The 19,863-nt window shown below is 44.2% G+C and overlaps 1 protein-coding gene across 1 annotated transcript in view; it reads left to right on the forward strand.

Annotated features, from left to right (window-relative positions):
* ALG6 (ALG6 alpha-1,3-glucosyltransferase) overlaps positions 1 to 19,863 on the forward strand; it is a 336,619-nt gene that overhangs the window by 248,695 nt on the left and 68,061 nt on the right. Inside the window, exon 8 of the mRNA XM_086953531.1 lies at positions 11,716 to 11,851. Within this exon, the coding sequence (XP_086809657.1) occupies positions 11,716 to 11,851 (136 nt within the window). The remainder of the gene's footprint in view (positions 1 to 11,715; positions 11,852 to 19,863) is intronic.

Genomic DNA, 19,863 nt, shown 5'->3' on the forward strand with positions numbered 1-19,863 from the left:
CTTTCAAATTCTGGGACCTTTTGAACGCGAATCTCGGTTCTTCTAGTACCATATCGCCTGTGTTGAGAATGCCCCAATGCTGTTTGATCGTATTCCTGATCTGGTTGGAGAGTGGGGTAAAGGTGGTCACACAGGTGATAGGTTGATTCTCGGCTGGTACCTTTTCCTTTCGTTCCAGGAGTGCATCTCGGTTGTTATTCCTGGCCCGTTTTCTAGCCTTAAAGACCTCGCTCTTAGGATAACCTCTATCCAGTAGGTTCCTTGATAGGACTGCGGATTCCTTCTTATAGTCGGTAACAGCACTGCAATTGCGTCTGATTCGTAAGAATTGTCCAAAGGGCAGGTTATTGCGTAGGGCCCTTGGGTGGTTGCTTTCGTAGTGAAGAAGGCTGTTCCGATCAGTGGGTTTTCTGTACATTGTTGTGCTGATGGACCCTGCTTCCAGTTTAATTGTTAGGTCAAGGAAGGAGATTTCGTTTGGTGAGGAGGCCATGGTGAAGTGTAGGTAAGGGTTCAGTTGATTCACCCAAACAAGAAATGCTTCTTGGGTGGTTGTGGGGCCTTTCCATAGGATTATGATATCATCAATAAAGCGTTTCCACAGTTTGATGTTGTCCCGAAAGGGGTTTGACTCATGGTGTATATGTGCACCCTCAAAGTCCGCCATGTAAAGACAGGCTACCGAAGGGGCAAAAGTACTGCCCATTGAGGTCCCCTGGGTCTGGTGATAGTACTTTCCTCTGTACTCGAAATAATTCTCGGTAAGAGCTAGTGTGGCGCATTCCATGACAAAGGTCTGTGGGGTATTTGAATTCCAGGTTTCTAGGCCTAGTCTTTCCTCTATGACCTCTAGAGTAGCCCTCTGGGGAATATTTGTGTAGAGGGCTTCTACATCGAGGGTCATTAACAGATCTATTTCTCCTATGTCCTGGATGGTATCCAGAAGCCGTAGTACATCCGTGGTGTCTTGGATGTAAGAGGGTATGGTTTTTACAAGAGGTTGTAAAAAATGGTCACAAAATTGCGACAGAGGCTCCAACACGGAGTCAATCCCTGAGACGATAGGTCTCCCTGGTATAGGTCTGGTCGCTTTGTGAATCTTGGGTAGTATATAAAAATATGGTACCCGTGGGTCCTTTTTGATTAGAAAATCTGCTTCCTTTCTGGTCACCCATTGTTCACATTCTGCATTTGTGACCAAGCTTGAAATCGTGGTTTGTAAGCGTTTTGTGGGGTCATTTGGGATCAGTGTGTAATATCTCTGGTCACTCAGTTGTCTGGTGCATTCTAGTTCATAATCCACGGTATTCATTAGAACTGTGGCTCCCCCTTTGTCAGCTTGCTTAATGGTGATCAGAGGGTCTTCTGCTAGTGATCTCACTAATTCCAATTCATTCTTAGAGATATTGGAATAGGGGGTTTTACGCTCAAGTTTGTTGATGTCTTTTAAAACGGCTTGCTCAAAAGTCAACACTTCATTTGGGACCATTCCATTATGGGGTGTGAAGGTGGAAGGATTATGCAACCCCGAATCTTCGGTGGGTTCATAGGGTTTCCCTTCAAAGAAGGTTTTGAGCCGTATTTTCCTGAAGAATGATTTTAGTTCTCTGGTCTGTTGAAACGAATCAATCTTGGGGGTTGGGACAAAGCCTAAACCTTTCTGTAGTACTTCCTCCTCTCTCTCTGTGAGGAGCTGGTCAGATAGGTTAACCACCAGGCTTATTTTGGTCCTGATCGGTTGGTGCTCCGTGTGTCCATTCCTTGGGGGCGTGTGTCCTCCCATTGTACCCTCTTCTCTGGCACGTTCCCTCTTTTTCGCCCGCGCCCTCTGCCCCAACCTCTGCCTAAAAAAGGAGGGTGTGTAGGGTTTTGGGGGGGATTATAGAAAGGAGGGTATTGTTGGACATAGGGTGGCTGAAAGTGGGGGAATTGTGGATATTGCCAAAAAGGGGGGCCAGCCGGTTGTCCCTGATTGGGGTAGGTCTGGAAGTTGTGTTGTCCCCGTCCTCTGCCTCTTTTAGCTCTTGGTGGCATCTGCGCAGGGTTGTTTTCCCCACTACTGTCAGATCCGCTATTGGACCCCCTCCTAGAGGAGGTCGTGCTAGAGTCAGAATTGTAGCTTGTGCCAGGGGGGGTATAGTCATCCCTTAGATAGGGATAAACTTTTTCCTTAGAAAATTTCTTTATATCTTTCTTCAGTTTTGCTACCTTCTGGTCCATTAAATACTCTTGATGTTCCGCCATTTCTTTGTTTATTTCAGCCAATTTTGTTTTAAAGCCCGGGTTTTGTACTGCGGTCTTCAAGGCAGCCTCTGCTGCTTGGATCTTAACCAGAAGTGCATCTGCTAGTCGTTTGGCTGTATTAACAATGAGGATGAGGAGGTCGTGGGTGCACTTCCATGACACTTGTGACCATTCGATTTTAAATTGTCCATCCTCCCAAAATATTCTGGGGAAGTTTTTCACAATTAAGCCATTTGGTGCAATTTTGGCTTTAAAATATTCTGCCATCATGGTTCCATGTATAGTCACCCTTATCCATTCTCGTTTGAGGTCGGATAGGGATTGCCACTCGGTTGTGTTGCTACCTGTTGCTTGTTCGATGTCAATACCAAACAAGGAGGGTGCCCTCATAATTGCTGCCGCGTCTTCCTCGCCAAAACTCAGACCTTGACCCTCCATGGTGGTGTGGTCAAGGTGAGTGGTATAGGCGGGAAGGGTCCTTCACAGAAGGAGGAGAAGGAAAGAGGGAGGGAAGAACACACAGACCAGAACCAAAGTCGGGTGTGGACACAGTGTAGCCCCACACAATGGTATGGGCTTAAATAATGGGGGATTTGAACAGACTAACCCGCCAGAGAGGAACTCCCACGGTGTGGCACCGTGCTGAAGTATTTATCAAAAAGAGGGAGGAAGGTTGATCTCCTGATCAGTGGACACAGATTACCACCAAGGATGGTGGAAGGTCCAGTCACAGCTTGTGTCCGGTACAGAAGGAATACCTTCAGACGAATGATGTGGGGAGCACGTCCTTAGTGGCGGTTTGGGAAACACTAAAACTGGTAATGAGGGGAGAATTTATAACAATTTTGAAAGTAGAAAATAAGATTCGCAAAGAGAAGCGCCAGACACTAGAAAGTGAGGTTAGTGAAATGGAGTCTATTTATAAAAGAACAGGGGCTCCAAAAATATGGAGAGAACTTAAAAAAAAAAAAGGCTCTTCTTGAAGCGCTTAGATGTAGACAGGGCAAAATACACACTTCTCCGGCTCCGACACAAATTCTATCTGAGTAGCAATAAGTGTGGTAAAATGTTAGCCCAAAGGCTTAGGGCAAAAATGATGACAGCAAAAATAACCTCGACTAAGCGGGCCACGGGGGAGAAGGTATATAAAGATTTGCAGATTGTAGACACCTTTAAGATCATTTTCCAAACTCTTTATTCTGATCAAGATACTCTACAGACAGAAACCTGCTCTTAACTGGAAAATTGTCTGCTTTATCGTCTTCCAGAATCAATAGCAGAACAATTAGATCAGCTGATCGGTATCAAGGAGGTGGTTACCTCAATCGCCCGTCTAAAAGTACAAAAGTTCCCGGGCCCTGACTTTTTCCCTGTCCAATATTACAAGGCTTTTTGCCAAGAACTAGCACCCATACTTGACTCGTCTGTTTAATTCATTCCTAGATACGGGCTCAGTAACTGACTCAATGACAGAGGCATCTATCTAAGTAATCCTAAAACCTGCCAAAGATCCCACTGAATGCGGATCGTACAGACCAATTTCACTGCTAAATATAGATGCGAAAATATTCGCTAGCATCCTGGCGGCTCTTTTAAATCCACTGATGGCAGGCCTCATCCCTTCTAGACAGGGAGGAGACAATACCAAACGCCTTTTCCATCACATGGATGGAATCCATGGATCACACAAGGAAGCACTATTCCTGTCGATTGATGCTGAGAAGGCATTCGACAGGGTGCAATGGACATATCTCTTCAACACTTATGTCACTTTGGATTTGGCGATCAATTTATAAAATGGATTAGCGGTATCTACTGAGCCCCATGATCATTCGTCCAGGTAAATACGGTGTCGTCTGCAACCTTTTCGATTGCCCGAGGCAAAGGCAGGGGTGCCCCTTGTCCCCCCTGCTGTTCTCTAACTATATGGGGCCACTTACACAAAGACTAAGAATTGATCCGCAGATTGAAGGAGTTCAATTTGGGAAAGAGACACATAAACTCAGTCTTTACGCTGACAACGTAATACTGTCACTTACCAATCCACAGACTACATTACCGGCCATAATCACAGAGTCGAATAGCTTTGGAGAAATGGTAGGCTTCAAAGTTATTTTGAGCAAATCACAAATCTTTAATCTATTGGTACCGCAGGCCCTCGCAAAGATTCTTCAAAAGGAATCCCCACTTCAATGGACAGAAAAATCCATTCCATATCTGGGCATTTAACTTGCCCCGACCATACAGACAGCCGTAGCGTTGAAGTATACTACACTATTAGATCAGACGACTAAAGCACTAGATACCTAGATGCGCCTTAAGCTGGCATGGTTTGGGAGAATTGCAGCAGTTAAGATGACAGTGTTGCCACGTATCTTCTATATCTTCCAAACGATACCTATGGCCCCACCCCAGAAAGCTCTTCGCAAGCTACACTTACCAATCAATAACTTCATCTGGGAAGGGAAGAACCCAAGATTATCAATGCCGAAATGACACAATCTAAGCGAGATGGTGGAGTTGGGCTTCCAATGATCCATAGATATTTTCAAGCGGTACATCTCCAGCATGTGGTAGAATGGAATCGCCCCCTTTCTGAAAAGCACTGGTCCTTTATGGGCCCGACGGTAACCGGGGCAAATATCTGTAGGGAGATGTGGCTCCCATGCAAACATAGCACTTGGGGATTGTATTCTTCCCTAGTCACCTCATCAACGCTAAAGGTTTGGGATGCAGTGGCCTGTGGGAAAGGATTGACTGACCCGATGCCCACAATAGTAGATAACCCGGATTCCCTCCCCACCCCCCATTACCCCGGGTCATGACTCGGATGTATTTCAGAGATGGAGGGGGCAGGGATGTAAAAGGGTCAGCTCCCTGTTCGAACTTAATAGCCTAATCCCATCTGAACAACTAAAGCAGGACTATGCTCTTCCACAATAGGACGCCTTTCATTACCGTCGGGTACATCACTGAGTTACATCTTCTGATTATAAACTACCGGCATCCAGGCCCCTCACAGTTTTTGAAAGGTGACTGGTGTGTAAAAAAGAGGATAAATATCTCATCTCCAAGCTATATGCAATGCTTTCCACTGGGATAGTGGGAGGCTGAACAAAAGGGCAGCTTTGATGGTAGGAAGAACTAGGGAGGACGCTTTCAGACAAGGAATGGGCAGATATACATTACCAGGCACATCACAAAGCACATAGTATAGCGGGGTCTGAATCGGCTTACAAGTTATTGTCGCATTAGTATTTCACACCCACCCGCAACATACCTAGGACAAAGATCGTACTGACAAATACTGGAGAGGATGTGGTGTAACAGGTTTTCTAGTACATCTACTATGGCACTGCCCCAAGTTGACGCGTTACTTGGAAGCTGTCTTGGACGATATCGATAAGGCTTTCAAAACCTCACTTCCCCGCTTGCCAGCGTAGACCATCCTTAGTCTGTCGAATCCTATGACCTAGGCTCTCTGAGAGACAGACAGATTGCTCTGGCACTCTTAGCTGCGCGACAGGTGATTCTAGCCCAATGGGGCACGTTGAATGTCCCAGATTTTCGAGCATGGCTACAGAAGCTATGGCTAATTCTTGCTAAGAACCGCATATCTTTAGTGACTCATCATAAGGGAGAAACATACTCGGAGTTGTGGGCCCCCTTCTACCAGATCATATCTAAAGAATTACAGGAGATTACATGCCCTAAATATCTAAAAATCCTGCAATAACTCCCTGTAGAGGCAACAAAACCTACACCAACTCCATAGATACTACTGAGCAACTCCATGAATGTCAACTAGCTCACACACTTTAGGTGACCAGATAGGTAATGATTGGTGCGGGGTCTTAGGGTGGGGACGGGGTCTGTATTTTGATTACTTTTCTGGCTCTCTCTTTCCTTAAGATAAATATAGTTTTGTTATAATATGATCCAATCTTCGCTGCCAGCCTCTGGGTTGTAGGCGTACAGCTGTGTAGCAACTTATTTCCTTTTGTATGCTGCCGGCCATTGGTTGTAGGCATAAAGCTGTGTTAATATCACCTTGGATCGCCCTAATAAAAGATTGGTTCCATTAGCAAATGCCAATGTGTTTGGGAAGGATGGCCCGCCCAAAACTACAGGTTTCAAGCTATGCTCCAACTACAGAAAACAGATGTCGGCCATGGACCCCCAGGAGGTGTCTCTCGTGTCTGGGCTTAGGACATGGCCTGAAGATGTATAATAAATGTGCTCTCATGCACCCGAAGGGAGTCTGTCTCCTGTAGCAAAGCTGTACATTGCTGAACACAAGAAATTGTCTCAGCTTTTGCGTAAGTCCCGCTCCATGTCACTGTTGCAGACTCGGTCCTGTTCCTGAGGTGATCCCATGTCAACTCAACAACCACTCTTCTGGATAGAGAATCTCTGAAGATTGAAGCTTTTGGCAAGCGTATGTTTTCATTTGCCAGTCTAGCTTTGCGCTCACTAAATGCTGTTTGTTTACTGCATCACTAGATGCATGCCCATTAGAACATGGCCTGCAAGATCTTGATAGCAGTTCTGGAAAACAACAGTTGTAGACCACCTCCAGATAACGGCATGACATAACATTATTGGTGTTCACAATAAACAAGCACCTGACTCCTTTGGAGACGCTTCACTTCATTGGAGCTGTCCTGGGCACAATTTAGTTCAGGGCCTTCCCTTCGCCGCAATAATTTGACATTCAGGCTACAATCACTAGATATTTCAACTTTGGTTCTGGATCACGGTTAGAGCAGCTTTAAGGCTTCTTAGCATCTCCGCCTTCTGCATACTCCTTGTCCGCTACATTAGGCTCTGCAATTTCATCTGAAGTTCCAATGAGCCCAGCATTAAGAAAACACATATCATCCATGTCTCTGAGGTGAGAGCTCACAATCTACAGTGGTGGCTGTTTGAGTGAAATTGATCTAGTGTAGGCCCCTTTCCTTTCCTCACCCAACACTAACATAGTGACAGACTTGTCCCTGCTGGGCTGGAGAGGTCATCTGGGGGAGGTGGAGATTAGAGACTGTAGTTTCCAACGAAGCCCGGCTCCACATCAGTCTGTTGGAGTTACAGACCATGTATCTACCTCAAAGGCATTCCTGCAGTCCATCAAGGAGGTTCTCACATACAACTTCCCTGCCATGTGGCATTACAGGAAGCAGAGCGGAGTGGAATGCTGAGTCTTGTGCCAGAACACTGTGCGCCTCCGGGTTGATTGGAGAGCCAGAATCCAAATCCCATGCCAAGATCCATGAATGCCCGAGTGGATTAGCTGAACAGGTTGAGTCTGACAAAAAGATGAGTAGCATCTCCATCCCATGGTGACGCAGGGCATCTTCCAACAGCAGGAGGAATCCTGGATGGATCTTTTAGCCACTGTCAAGAAGTTGCATTGTCATAAGATTGGGACTTTGGAGTTTCTGCCAGAATGCTCTTTTAGAGATGTATTCCAGTTGGAATAGACCAGGGACTCCTGCATATCTAATTGGCATGATCTGTCCTCTGATCATGATACCACTTCACCAGGATCTTCTTTCACAGCAACAGGACAGGGCCCTTCATTTTAATCTGTGCAATCTACACCTACTTATCTGTTGAGTGAGCGGCAGCAACTGAAGCTGTTGATATCATCCTTACCAATAGGCACGCTTCCACAAAATGCTTTTATACAGGCTCTGGGACACATTTATGGCCTGTTGTACCATTAGTAAGCTGGATCTCTTACAACCAAAGTTGTTGGATGTCCTTTTGATTATTTTATCTTTGGGCCAGAAAAGCCTTGTAGTTGGCACTATTAAGGGTTATTTGTTGAACCGTTAGCCTTTTTACATTTACTGAACCACCATCCTGTTTTAAATCACCTGTTGTGAATAGATTTATTATCGAAGGTATGACATATATGTTCCCTCAAAGTAGTTTATGATGCGACTGTGGGATCTTTACTTGGTCTCAACATTTCTCATGCGCTTGCCATTCGAGCTGATGTATTGTTGCTGAGTCTCCTAACTTTGAAGACAGTCTTACTCATTGCAATTATGTCAACATGTCGTGTGAGTGACATCCGGGCACTTTCAGTGCAACCGCCATACACCATCTTTTTCATGGACAAGTTGATGCAGAGGACTCAGGAGGCATTCTTACCAGAAGTCGTGACTCCCTTTCACATTGTGCATTCTATAAAAAGGGAGAGGCTCCATTGACTGGACCCTAAAAGAGCTTTAATCTTTTACAATGAGTGTACCAAGTACCACTGTGTGGATGAGCATCTTTTTTATGTAGAAATGGAAGGCTGTTCAGAGGCAGACCCTGTTGAGGTAGATGGTATTCTGCCGCAAGATCTGCAGGCCAAGAAGCAAGCCATGGAAAGTCTGAGAACTCATTCCACCAGGGCTAAGGCTACTGTCACTGAATCATGATGTTGAGAATAGGTAGCAAACCATGCCATTCTATGGAATACAGCTTTTATCACTTTCTCATCCTCTCAGTAATCCAATAGAGGGCATTTTCTCTTAACGTTTTAGTGGAGTGGATGAAGAGCAATTGTACAATGAGAGATGAGCATCATTTAACACCTCTGTAGTATATGGGGCCCACAACTCCCTACATCGTGTCTGTGAAAAAAATCATCTTTCAAATTGTCAGAGTGCCACTGCACTCTGCATCATGAACACCTTGTGAAAGGACGTCTGCTTAAATGGTAACATATCCTTACAGGCAATCATTGATTTAAGCTCATTCAGCAAAATCCTTGCAAAGGATTTCACTGGAGGATACAGCATGGCTTAGATACAGAAATCTTGTGTGTCAAGACAGTTGCCTTTTTTTGATTCTGGGTTTCGCTAAAAATATATGTGTAATATACTTACTCAAGTGGCTTTTATCCATCTCGGTGCATTCTTTGGTCTGTTGTTGTGTCATTCACATTTTTCTTCCGCCCACTAAAGCATACAGCATGCAGCAGTGGGTTTTCCTCCTTCAGCCACTGACTAACTTCACTTGCAGTGACTGAATTGTGCTGTGTGTCAAGGAACAAACCACTCCAGTGTTTTTGTCTCTACTTTATTATTACTTTAGTGTTAAGTTTGTGTTTATAGGCTGATTTGGTAGCAGGATGTTTCCTACCAGCTATTCCCTTTGCTTTGGATGTAAGCGCATGACATTACAGCTTTATCAGTTCCTGTCTCCTGCTAATGCTTTCAAAGATCCTTTTAGACTCGTCTTTGTTTATCTGACTGAAGTTATTCCACACCATACCAGATTGTGTATACTTGAAATTGTTAGTTATAAAGCTATCCTCTTTTTAGTATGCATGCAAAAAAATGCTTTTATAACTGCACTCCTGTATGTCATGATGGTACGTATTTTAGTTGAGAGGTACAATTATACTTGTAACCCAATTTAGGCTGTATGTCGTGAGTGTGTGTCTTTGTAGCTTGCATTCAGTACTCTTGTATTTCGTGCTTGTATAGCTAGTTGCCTATTCAGTTACTAATTGAAGCTATATTATTTACTACTAGCAGCCCGCCCCGGCGTTGCCCGGGGGCAGAAGGGGGCTGGGGGCTGCATTTTGAGCATTTTTTTAGTCCCGGCCAGGCCCCCCGCCCACCCCGACATTGCGTATACCGCTGCCCGCCCGCCTGCCTCCCGCCTGCCTCCCGCCCGCCTCCCGCCCCCAACATTGCCCGGACCGCCTCCCGCCCAGCCTTACCTGAGCCGCCGTGCCACTCCTCGCCGCACGTCGCCGCTCGTCACCGCTCCTCCCCGCCTGTCGTCATCACGCAGGTGTAGGTCGCGGTCAGCGCTACGTCGCGGCCGGCGCTTGTTTTAGGGGACTACTATGTTTTTAAACTTTAATTTTTTAATTTACGTTTATTTTTTATTTTATGCAGCCTATGTCCATCTACACAACCTGAGGATTACAACAATGTATTGGGTGTGTGGATTGGCGCTGTGGTTCCCGAGTTTACCTTGCCAAAAGGTGTCTGTTCTCTCACTTTAATTTTTTAATTTACGTTTATTTTTTCTTTTATGCAGCCTATGTCCATCTATACACCCTGAGGATTACAACAATGTATTGGGTGTGTGGATTGGCTCTGTGGTTCCTGAGTTTACTTTGCCAAAAGGTGTCTGTTCTCTCTTTATAATAGTAGTATAGATTTATTCCGATTTCCTATCTACCTACCTGTTTCTTTAGCTGTCTATCTATTCCTCTCTGTCTATCTATGTACCTTCGTAACACTATTTCTCTGTCTATCTATGCAATTCTATTTTTATTTGCAAAGCTATAAGTATAACTCTATCTCTCTAGGCAACCCTCTCCATCTATGCAACCTTCACTATGTGAACCCTCTCTATCTAAACAGCCGTCTCTATCTTTCTCTCTCTATGTATACAAGCCTCTCTATCTGTCCTTGCAAGCCTCTCTATCTAACTTTACCCTCTCTATCAATTTGTTATAAAGATTGCAAAAAACTATTCACAAAGGCAAGAGGCTGGCAGCCAATGCTAGACCGATTAGCTTTTTTATAGTGTGAGCCAGAACGTTTTTTTACTAAACTTATGTGTATAACATAGTTATCTACTGGGATTTCCAGCCAGACTTCACCCATTAGTCGGTTGTTGTGTTTGTCATTCACATATTTATTCTACCCACTCCAACATGCATCATGGGGCTATGGGTCAGGTTTTTCAGGCATTGGCTAACTTCACGGTGAGATACAGCATGTTACCCTTTCCCAAGGAGCACATCCACACAAAAATTTCCCTTTAGTGCCAGGGACTACTATGGTAATGTGTACCTTTTTTACATTTTTGGGACCCAAACATTTTTTTGTCTTTAGCCTCTGTATTCTTTAGTTTTTTTGTCTTTAATGAATGAGCTTCACCATGAATAATGTTTTCCAAAAACCAAGAGAGAACAAAATACAAATTGAAAGACAAAAGGCTGGCTGCCAACACCTGACCTATTGGCTTTGCCAATGCTTGTTAAAATACGAGAACCAGAAAAGCACCGATCTATTCCTAAGAGAACGCCACACCAGTCATAATTAAACCACTCATTGGAGTTAATATCGTGGCCAACCAAAGTGAAGATGGAATGTTTTTGAAAAATCAAATGATGTCGTGAATCTATTTCTGCAGTGGTTGTTAACCCCTTCCACGCTCATGACGAGCTGGGCTCGTCATGGCGTAGCCTCCTCGCACGCTGATGACGAGCCCAGCTCGTCACGTAACATGCGCTTAAGCAATATCTTCAACCGTAGGCTGTTGTTTATGCGAACAGGTGTTGATTAATCCCTGTTGCTGTTTTTTAGTATCCTTACCTGTGTAGGAGTTTTGTGCTGTTAAGAATATGAAACCTTTACATGAACAAGTAATCAAATGTGTCTCTCATTTAATTGAGAGCCTTTTTACTGTGTGGATGTTTCTAATAAATTTGTCTCTGTTTTTTAGGTTATTCTTTTTCATTAAAATTGCTTGCACCGTGATGGCGTCCTTCGCTCTCTGTTGGTTACCATTTTTGTCGGATGTAGAGCAAGTACTTCAGGTGCTACGAAGGCTATTCCCAGTTGATCGAGGATTGTTTGAGGTATGTCTACTTTTATGTTTTAGTTCATCTATCATGGTTTTTTTTTTTGTCTTCTGCATCTGTGTGATCCTTTTCCAAAGTTCTTTAGAAATTTCTTATTAAAAGCACGAGTCAACACAGAAATATTATCCCATGTTACTTTTTCAGTACACATTTATTTCCTTTTCCGAGCATAGTTTGATTTGACTTTCCAGGCCAGCATCCTTCCCGCTCCCTCCCCATACTGGAAATGAGAGAGTTTGCTTGTCTCCCATGCGGAAGAATCGTCGCAGTTGGGCCCATAATAACCAGCCAATGTTATAACCGCCCCTCTTATCTCTACCGCTGTTATGGCCCATCTCCTTCCCTTATCCACTTTTTGCTGTAGGATCTTCAAATTTAAATGTGAAGATTTTTAAAAAAAATTGTAACCCCCCGCGTGTTTAGTGATTGAGACGTTGTAATTGAGGAATCTATCCACCTATTTTTCTTCACTAATTCGAATGTCTCAATCTCGGTTAAATGTGTCTCCTGGAGTATAATGATCTTGGCATCCACATCCCGAAGGTATTGTATGATTTTGTTAGCTCGAGGTTTGGTGCGGAGACCATTAACATTCCAGGACAAAATTCTAGGCCTACTCGTGTCTCCCAAAATAAATGTTAACCATCAAACATAACAAGTGTTTCTGTCTATGAAAAAAAGGAACAGTAAAAAGAAAATAGCTACAAAGTGTGTCAACTGGAGCATTATTAGAAATGGATATTTTTCTTTTTTCACCGCCACCCGCTACCACCCCGTGACCCCCCCTCCCATGGGAAACCCCTGAACTCACTACCCGGAAGATTCCGGAAGTAAGTGCTCCTAGCTCTCCCCCGACCCCACCTCATGTGTCCCACTATTTATTGTAATGTGATAGCTCGCCTTATTATAAGTATAACAAGCATGAATTACATAGTGCTATTATGTTTGATTAGTAAGTGACGATATATAAATTTATGTATTTTTTTTTTTTATGTCCCTTTTCCTGTCCACTTTTTTTTTTTCTTTATTCATAGATTATGTGCATTTGTGAATTGTTTTCCCTTTTATTTTCAACCTTTTCACAGACCCGAGCTAAAACCTTTATTGCTCCTTCCTACCACCTAACGACATTAGAAGCTCGTCAGCTGCCTGTACCGAGCGAACATTATGCATTTTATTGTTCATCATTATTTTGAGAGATGCGGGAAAGCCCATCTGCACTGTTGCTCCTAGTTTGCGAAAGGCTTCCATTCTTCTTCCTAGCTCCCACTGCTTTTCTAGAGTATATCTTGACAGGTCAGAGCGTATCTGGAAATTAAAGCCTTTGCCTACTAGTGACTTTTGCTTTAGGGCTAAATTCAAGATGTGTTCCTTGACAGAATAGGTGTGAAAATTGACAAGGATTTTCCTTGGCTTGGCCCTTTGTGGATTGTGTCTGAAAGGATCCCTATGGATTCGTTGAATGTCCAAAGCAAGTTCCTCAGGAGTATGAGGGAGGCTAAGAGAATCTTTTAATAACGAGATTATATACCTTTTGATGTCTGTTCCTTCACTACCCTCAGGAACGTTCAAAATACGCAGGTTACTGCGCTTGGCATTATATTCCAAGACCTCCATTCTTTCTGAAATGGCCAAATCTTCCCTTTTTAGCTTTTGTATGTCTTCCTGGGTGCCTTCTGCCCGCATAGATATTTGACCTACAGTTTCTTCCAGGGCTTGTGTTCTTATTGACAGATTACAAATCTTTTCATCAAGAGTCTCACAAAAACTCCTTATGTCCCTTTGATTTGATGCAGACTCTGCAAAACCTTCCTTGATCTCGGCAGACAATGAAGCAAACATCTGTTGCAAAGATGCCATTGAAATAGGTACCAGGGTGGAGACTAGAGTTCCCTCTTCTCTCTGACATGGTTGATGATTATCATCCAGTAAACTCAGGACTGAATATGAAGCACAGAGGGGCTCGACATTCTCTTTTTCTTCAGGGGTAACAAAAGTTGGGTTATTTGAGGGGTCTCCCTGTTTGCTCGTCATGACAGCAGGCACCCCCATATGGACCAGTGACCCGGGTTGATCACTGTGTACTCCTTCACCTTCTATTAGGCTGGGGTGTGCTACTGTTTGTGATGTAGAATCAGCATCAAGTTCTTCCTGTAGTTCTTCCAGTAGCACCATGTCATCTATGGGATTGATAGGATCAATATACTCAGAGACTGGCAAAGAGGCTGAGGCTGAGGCTATGGCAGTAGCTGTGGCTGAGGCTGAGACTAAGGCAGGGTCCTGCTCAGAAGATGCCATAGCCCTTAACCCGGGGTTATGCTTCTGAGAGGTGTAATCTCTCTGTAGGTGGTCTTGTCCTACTTCTGAAACTTGTGGGAAGACCTTAAAGTAGGATCGCAGGGAGGGGGTGATTTTAGCGTTGGATTCTGCCAGGAGCTTAGCTTTGTTACGCTTCCTTCCTCTCTTTGCTTTAACTTCTGCTGTAAGGTATGATGACGTCCTCAAAGTTTTTAGACTGAGAGATTTAACTGAGCTTAAAGAGTTGTCCGCTCCCTCTGTCTGCTTGGTAAACAATTCCTCCTCTAAATTTGGTGACCTCCCCTTGCCTTTTCTTTTACAAGAGGTACCTGTCCTAGCCGCGCACCTAGCTGCTCTTTTATTTTGTGGACTTCTTTTAGGGTTTGCAGTAGTAACAGGCTTATTGGGCTTATTGGGCTTATCATCCGCTGCTGAGTCATTTATGCATTTAGGAAGCAAACTAGCTTCACTCAAGCCCCCCCCCTCCCTTTACCTTACTTTTGTCTCCTTCAGAAACAGCACCTTCAACTGCCTCCTCCTCATGGGTTTCTGCTGTTACTGCTGTTTCTTCCTTTTCTGCCGTTGAAGAATAGTATGGAACGTTAGAGGCAGGGGTGCCCTCGCTGCTCTGCCCCACGAGGCTTGAATGCGGGCTGCCACGAAGGCTTCTCACCCGCCTGTTCCAGCGCAGCTCCAGGGCGGCCTGCCTCCACCGAAAAAGCCCAGGTGCGCTATCCCTCCTCGAAGCAGGAAGGCGCCGATCAGGAGCACAAGGGCGTTGGCCGCTAATGCTGCCGTTAACGCTGGGTGTGCTGCGCTCTGAGCTCTCCGAGCTCCTCTCGCTGGTGACCTGACGCCCGCCTCCTTCGCCTCCTCCTTCGCAGAAGCACATCCGAGAACGCCCGTGTGCACCCCTGTGACTGATCACGGTCAAGGTAGCGGGAGCGGGAGCGGGTACGTGAATGAAAGAGAAAGAACACGGGAAAATGCTTCACAAACCGTTCAAAAAACAAACAAACTCGAGATTACTCATAGCGAGCAATACGAGCGCATTAGGGACTCAGAGGTGAAGGCGGAGCGGAGCACTGCAGCAGTCAGCCGACTGCCGCCATGTTTCCCATGATCCTAGTGAGGGTAATGAGCATAGTTGTCTTTGGACGCAACATCCAATTAATAGCCGCTTAGAGCATGTGGAATGCTCTTTTATTTCATGTCAGTCTCAGTCCAAATATGTAGAATTTACAGAAGCCACTGAAAACAAATTTACTCGGCACCTTTTTCCAAACCATACAACTCTTATTGTTGTATTTCAACTTGCCATATTGCAAGCTGTTTAAGTGCGTGTTTCACTGTTTATAATGAAAACACCTATTGCTGCCACGGTACAACGTTCACTTGCTGCAATCGCCTAGACAAAAAAATACGGAACTCCAATAAAAGGATCCACTTACTCCAATTTTTACTCCAGTTTTCAGGTCTTTAAGAATGTCTTCAATTGTCTTCAATTGTCATTGTGTTAGTAGTGCTTCACATGCGGCCAGATTAATTTGAATGTCTGGACGTGTTAATTCATTTGACTAGATAGAATTATTTTAAAATTACAACCAGAGTATCCAAGTTGATGGGTGTGAAATGGTGTCCTCTGATGGGCCCTGTTCGGCCAGGAATCATTGTATATCTGTAGGTGAATCATCTGAAAAGACCTTTTAAGAAACCTCGGGCCAAATTTTTCTTGAGGGCATCAATTTTCCACTATTCTTTTCAATCCAAATAACTTATGAACATATCCACCACTCAAATTACTTTCATATTTTCACTATACTAATTCACCACTAATCATTTATGGTTTGCAGAGTAGTATGCTACATGCCGAAAAAGTAATTTGACGCCTCATCAGGGAAAGTAAGCGCTTTATAAATGCAATTACAATACAATACTATTTGCGCGTGCCCCTTTTCAGGTACGTAGACTTTTTGGACAGTTTAATCTATCAAGCCGTCTGTTCAACTTTAATCTGCTATTGTATGCGAAAGTTGAGTATACTTGCAGTGTGTTAGGTTCTAAAACCCATACATAATTTTATAGATAGATAGATAAATAGATAGATGGATAGATAGATGGATCGATGGATAGATAGATGGATCGATGGATAGATAGATAGATAGATAGATAGATAGATAGATAGATAGATAGATAGATAGATAGATAGATAGATAGATAGATAGATGCTCTAAAATACAGTACAGCAGTTGTCCCTTCAATTTGAGGGCATGACGTACCAGTTATGCACAAAGAGCACGCACGGTGTTAGCATACATTCTCTAGACGTTTCTCCGGAAATCTATGATGATTTATGTGCGGTAAAACAAGAAACGAATATGCAGCCAGAACAGGGAAATATTTATAAAAATATGACATGCTTCTGCTCTAAAGCATTTATTGCAATAGCACTGAATTTGAAAGGCTCTTCATCCAGAATGAAGTACCCTTCTTGTGAAAGCCACTTGCAGAACGAGCCACACTGCCTCTTGCATCCCTTGGCAAAAGCTACACTTGTAAGCTGGGGAGACCGAGACAAGAAATACAATTTATAGTTTTTTTGTACAGTGTGAACTTTACCTGTTCGGGTTTCAGAGCACTATGTAGGCACATTGATGCATACAATGATTATCTATTGATTAGATCACCTACAGAAATATCATTAGTAAACAGACTTTAATGATGAAGCAAACCAGAAATATCCATAAAATTCACTGGGAACCTAAATGAGTCGGTTGCCAGGCAGATCAAAATAAGACATAAATACATGCTATTGCTAATTATTTCACAAAGGATAATTGCAGCTGTAATCCAGAGTATGCGCTGCCATGTGAAAATTGTGTCACACAAGTTAAAAAGTCATACTTAGTATTGACTCTGAAAATTACAATTGGAAGTTGTTACACAAAGTGTTGCGGGTCAAGGCATCCATGTCCTATATGCATCTGGTAAGTTAAAAGTCGTATTTACCAGTCATTCTGCAGGTTAATATAGTCAATAAAGATAGAAAAAGAGCTGATAGATGGGTAATACAATATATGAATGTAAAAACGTAATTATCTTTCATGCATTATTAACAGCCCCTCCCCCATGACCTTCGGCGATTTCCGTGTTTAGAAAAAGCGTTGTGTCAACAAATAGCGCTGAGAGGAAATGTGTGTTTTGTAGCTAATATTAGCCCAAACATTTTCAAAGTTGAGGAGGTCGGCGGCTTATTTGGCCGTTAATCCGGATAAACTGAGAAATCGTCTACGCAAGCAGTGGCGGTAAGTTTATCCTGGTGTGCCTATAACGGGCCCTTTGACATGGATCCCAATTACAGACGAGCAACACATGCTGAGGGGTGTGCAATCCTTCATTGGCTATTAGGCGGCTTGTGTCTTTACTGGCGCTGCCAAACTCCCCTGCTCACTTGTAATCTTCAGCAGATTTGAAGAGCATGTTCTGTACTGCTCGAGGGGGCCTGAGAAAGATGGATTACTCGTTGGTGCTCTTGGCCTTCTTTATGTTATGTCTACACAGCTGTGACAAGCAGCTGTGGGAGGGCTGAGTTTCATGAGCAAGATCGCTGTGGTTACAAATTTAATTTTGAAAATGATCCCAGCGCAAGTGCTAATGTCTTTAGAATTCTTGATTTATTACTGTTTAACTCTGTCATTGCAGCAACAAGGTTTAAATACGCTCAGATATGTAAGCAATGTATCCCTTATGTAACCTACCAGAGGTATAGTGTGTCCTCAGATCTAAAAAAAACATTTGAATGTTGTAGGATTTTACATTCACATTTTTGGTGTGGACAGATGCCTGCGAGACATGCTACTGTCGGTCCGGGCACATTTCAATAACATGCTAATTGACAATAACATGTGCGGAGCACGTTCTACTAGTGTGGATGTGTTTCAACAAGAGATGCCATTAAACTACACTTTTAGAGGCCCACTGAGGCTTTGCACATGCTTGTTTAGAGAGACCTTGTGGGATAATATGTGAGCATAAGTTAAACACTCCCTCTTGAAGTTAGGACTGCCCAATTCTGTCTACACTGTCTATTGCACTTTGTCACACGACCATAGAACATAGGCATCTAAAGCACTAGTGTACTCTGGTGTGTATTCTTGGCGCTTTTATTGAGACATTGAGAAAAGGACTGTGCGAAGTTGTGGTTCTTCCTTCATGCATAAAACTTGACATTTTATTGAGAAGTCATGTATCTGATAGAGAGTTCTAACCGCAGATTCTTTACCTTAGAAGTATCGCCAGGTGTCAGACTGAATCCCAAAATTTTTCATGAGCAATGCTGTTGCACGCCGATAGGTGACATTGTTCAGCTCCATGTGGTCTCAACCATGCCGGAAATGACGTACTCCATGCCTGTATAGGCGTGATTCGAGCGCACTGAAGTCAGTTCTTTTCTTTCTGCGCCTGTCAGCGTGGATCCAGAGAAGCGATACCCGTAGTCACTTTAAGACTGAAATACTATCGACCTTTTTTTAAAGATTGTTGAAACATTGTCCTGGTGTGGCAGGGATGTCCACGAGGAAAGCTGGTTTTAAGCCATGTGGTGCCTGTGTCCAGCAATTGTCAGTGACGGACCCACAGCTCGTTTGCTGTTGGTGCCTCGAGTGCGACCACGATGCCAAGACCTGCATCAATTGTCCCGCCATGCACCCCAAGGTCTTGAGGGAGCAGTCCCTCAAGGGCTCAAGTGCCACTTGATGTGTGGCTTTGCAGCGGTCTTGATCCCGGTAGAGAGGAAGGTCCTAAGATCCGTTGCAGTGCCACTTGCAGTCGAAGTTGTTCCGGCGTTTGGGTGAGTCCTGCAAGCTCAAAAATAACAAGAAGTTGAAGAGGTCTTCAACTTTGCCCCATCCATCGCAGTTTTCCGACGAGATAAGGGAGGCCTGGCTCTGTAGTTGTGCCTTTGCTATCTCCACAACGCACCAAGTTTCCAGGAGCCAGAGCAATCCCCGCCCAACTTTGAGAATTGTATGAGGCTATGCACCTAATTTTTGGGTGGCCCGTCCCTCCTGAAGCATCTTTGGGCCTTGTGTGCTCAGGAGAGGCTCCTCTTGGTCTTCTACCAGCAGGTTCAACCCCAGCACAAGTCAGGCAGCTTAGATCGATGAACGGATCCGAACCGGTGCTGGTCAAACCACCTTGACCTTCCCTAGTGCTGGCCCCACTGCCGATGTCCCCATTAGCACCAGTGGCCCCTTCCCTATATTTATCCCGATTCCGACACAGAGCCAAATGGGCTGCGCCAAATGCTAACTGAAGGCATTCTATCAAGGCTGGAGCCTTTACCTTATTCCTATGGCTAGCACTTGGGGATGACTGGGACAGGCCACTGGACTCTGATGAATACCAGCCCCTAGATGTCACAGAGAAGACCTGGTTTGAGGATTTGGTGGATGCCTCTCCAGATAATGGCTTGGTTTCTCGTTCTACCATTGCTAGGGAGGAGGGAGCCTTGTTTGCTCTGGTGATGAGGGGGGCGGCTGAGGTCCTGGAAGTTCAGCTGCCCTACGTGGCTGTAAGACGAACGTCTTGCCTGAAATGCTTCAGTCATGAAGCACCCCTTCTGAACCGCTTCTGCCATTTATTGAAGCCCTCACCAGCATTCTGCTCAGTCTGGTCCAAGACCTGCACAGGGACTCTTGTGAATAGGACAG

This window comes from Lissotriton vulgaris, chromosome 1_1 (genome assembly GCF_964263255.1).
Source record: "Lissotriton vulgaris chromosome 1_1, aLisVul1.2, whole genome shotgun sequence".
Classification (NCBI taxonomy): Eukaryota; Metazoa; Chordata; class Amphibia; order Caudata; family Salamandridae; genus Lissotriton; species Lissotriton vulgaris.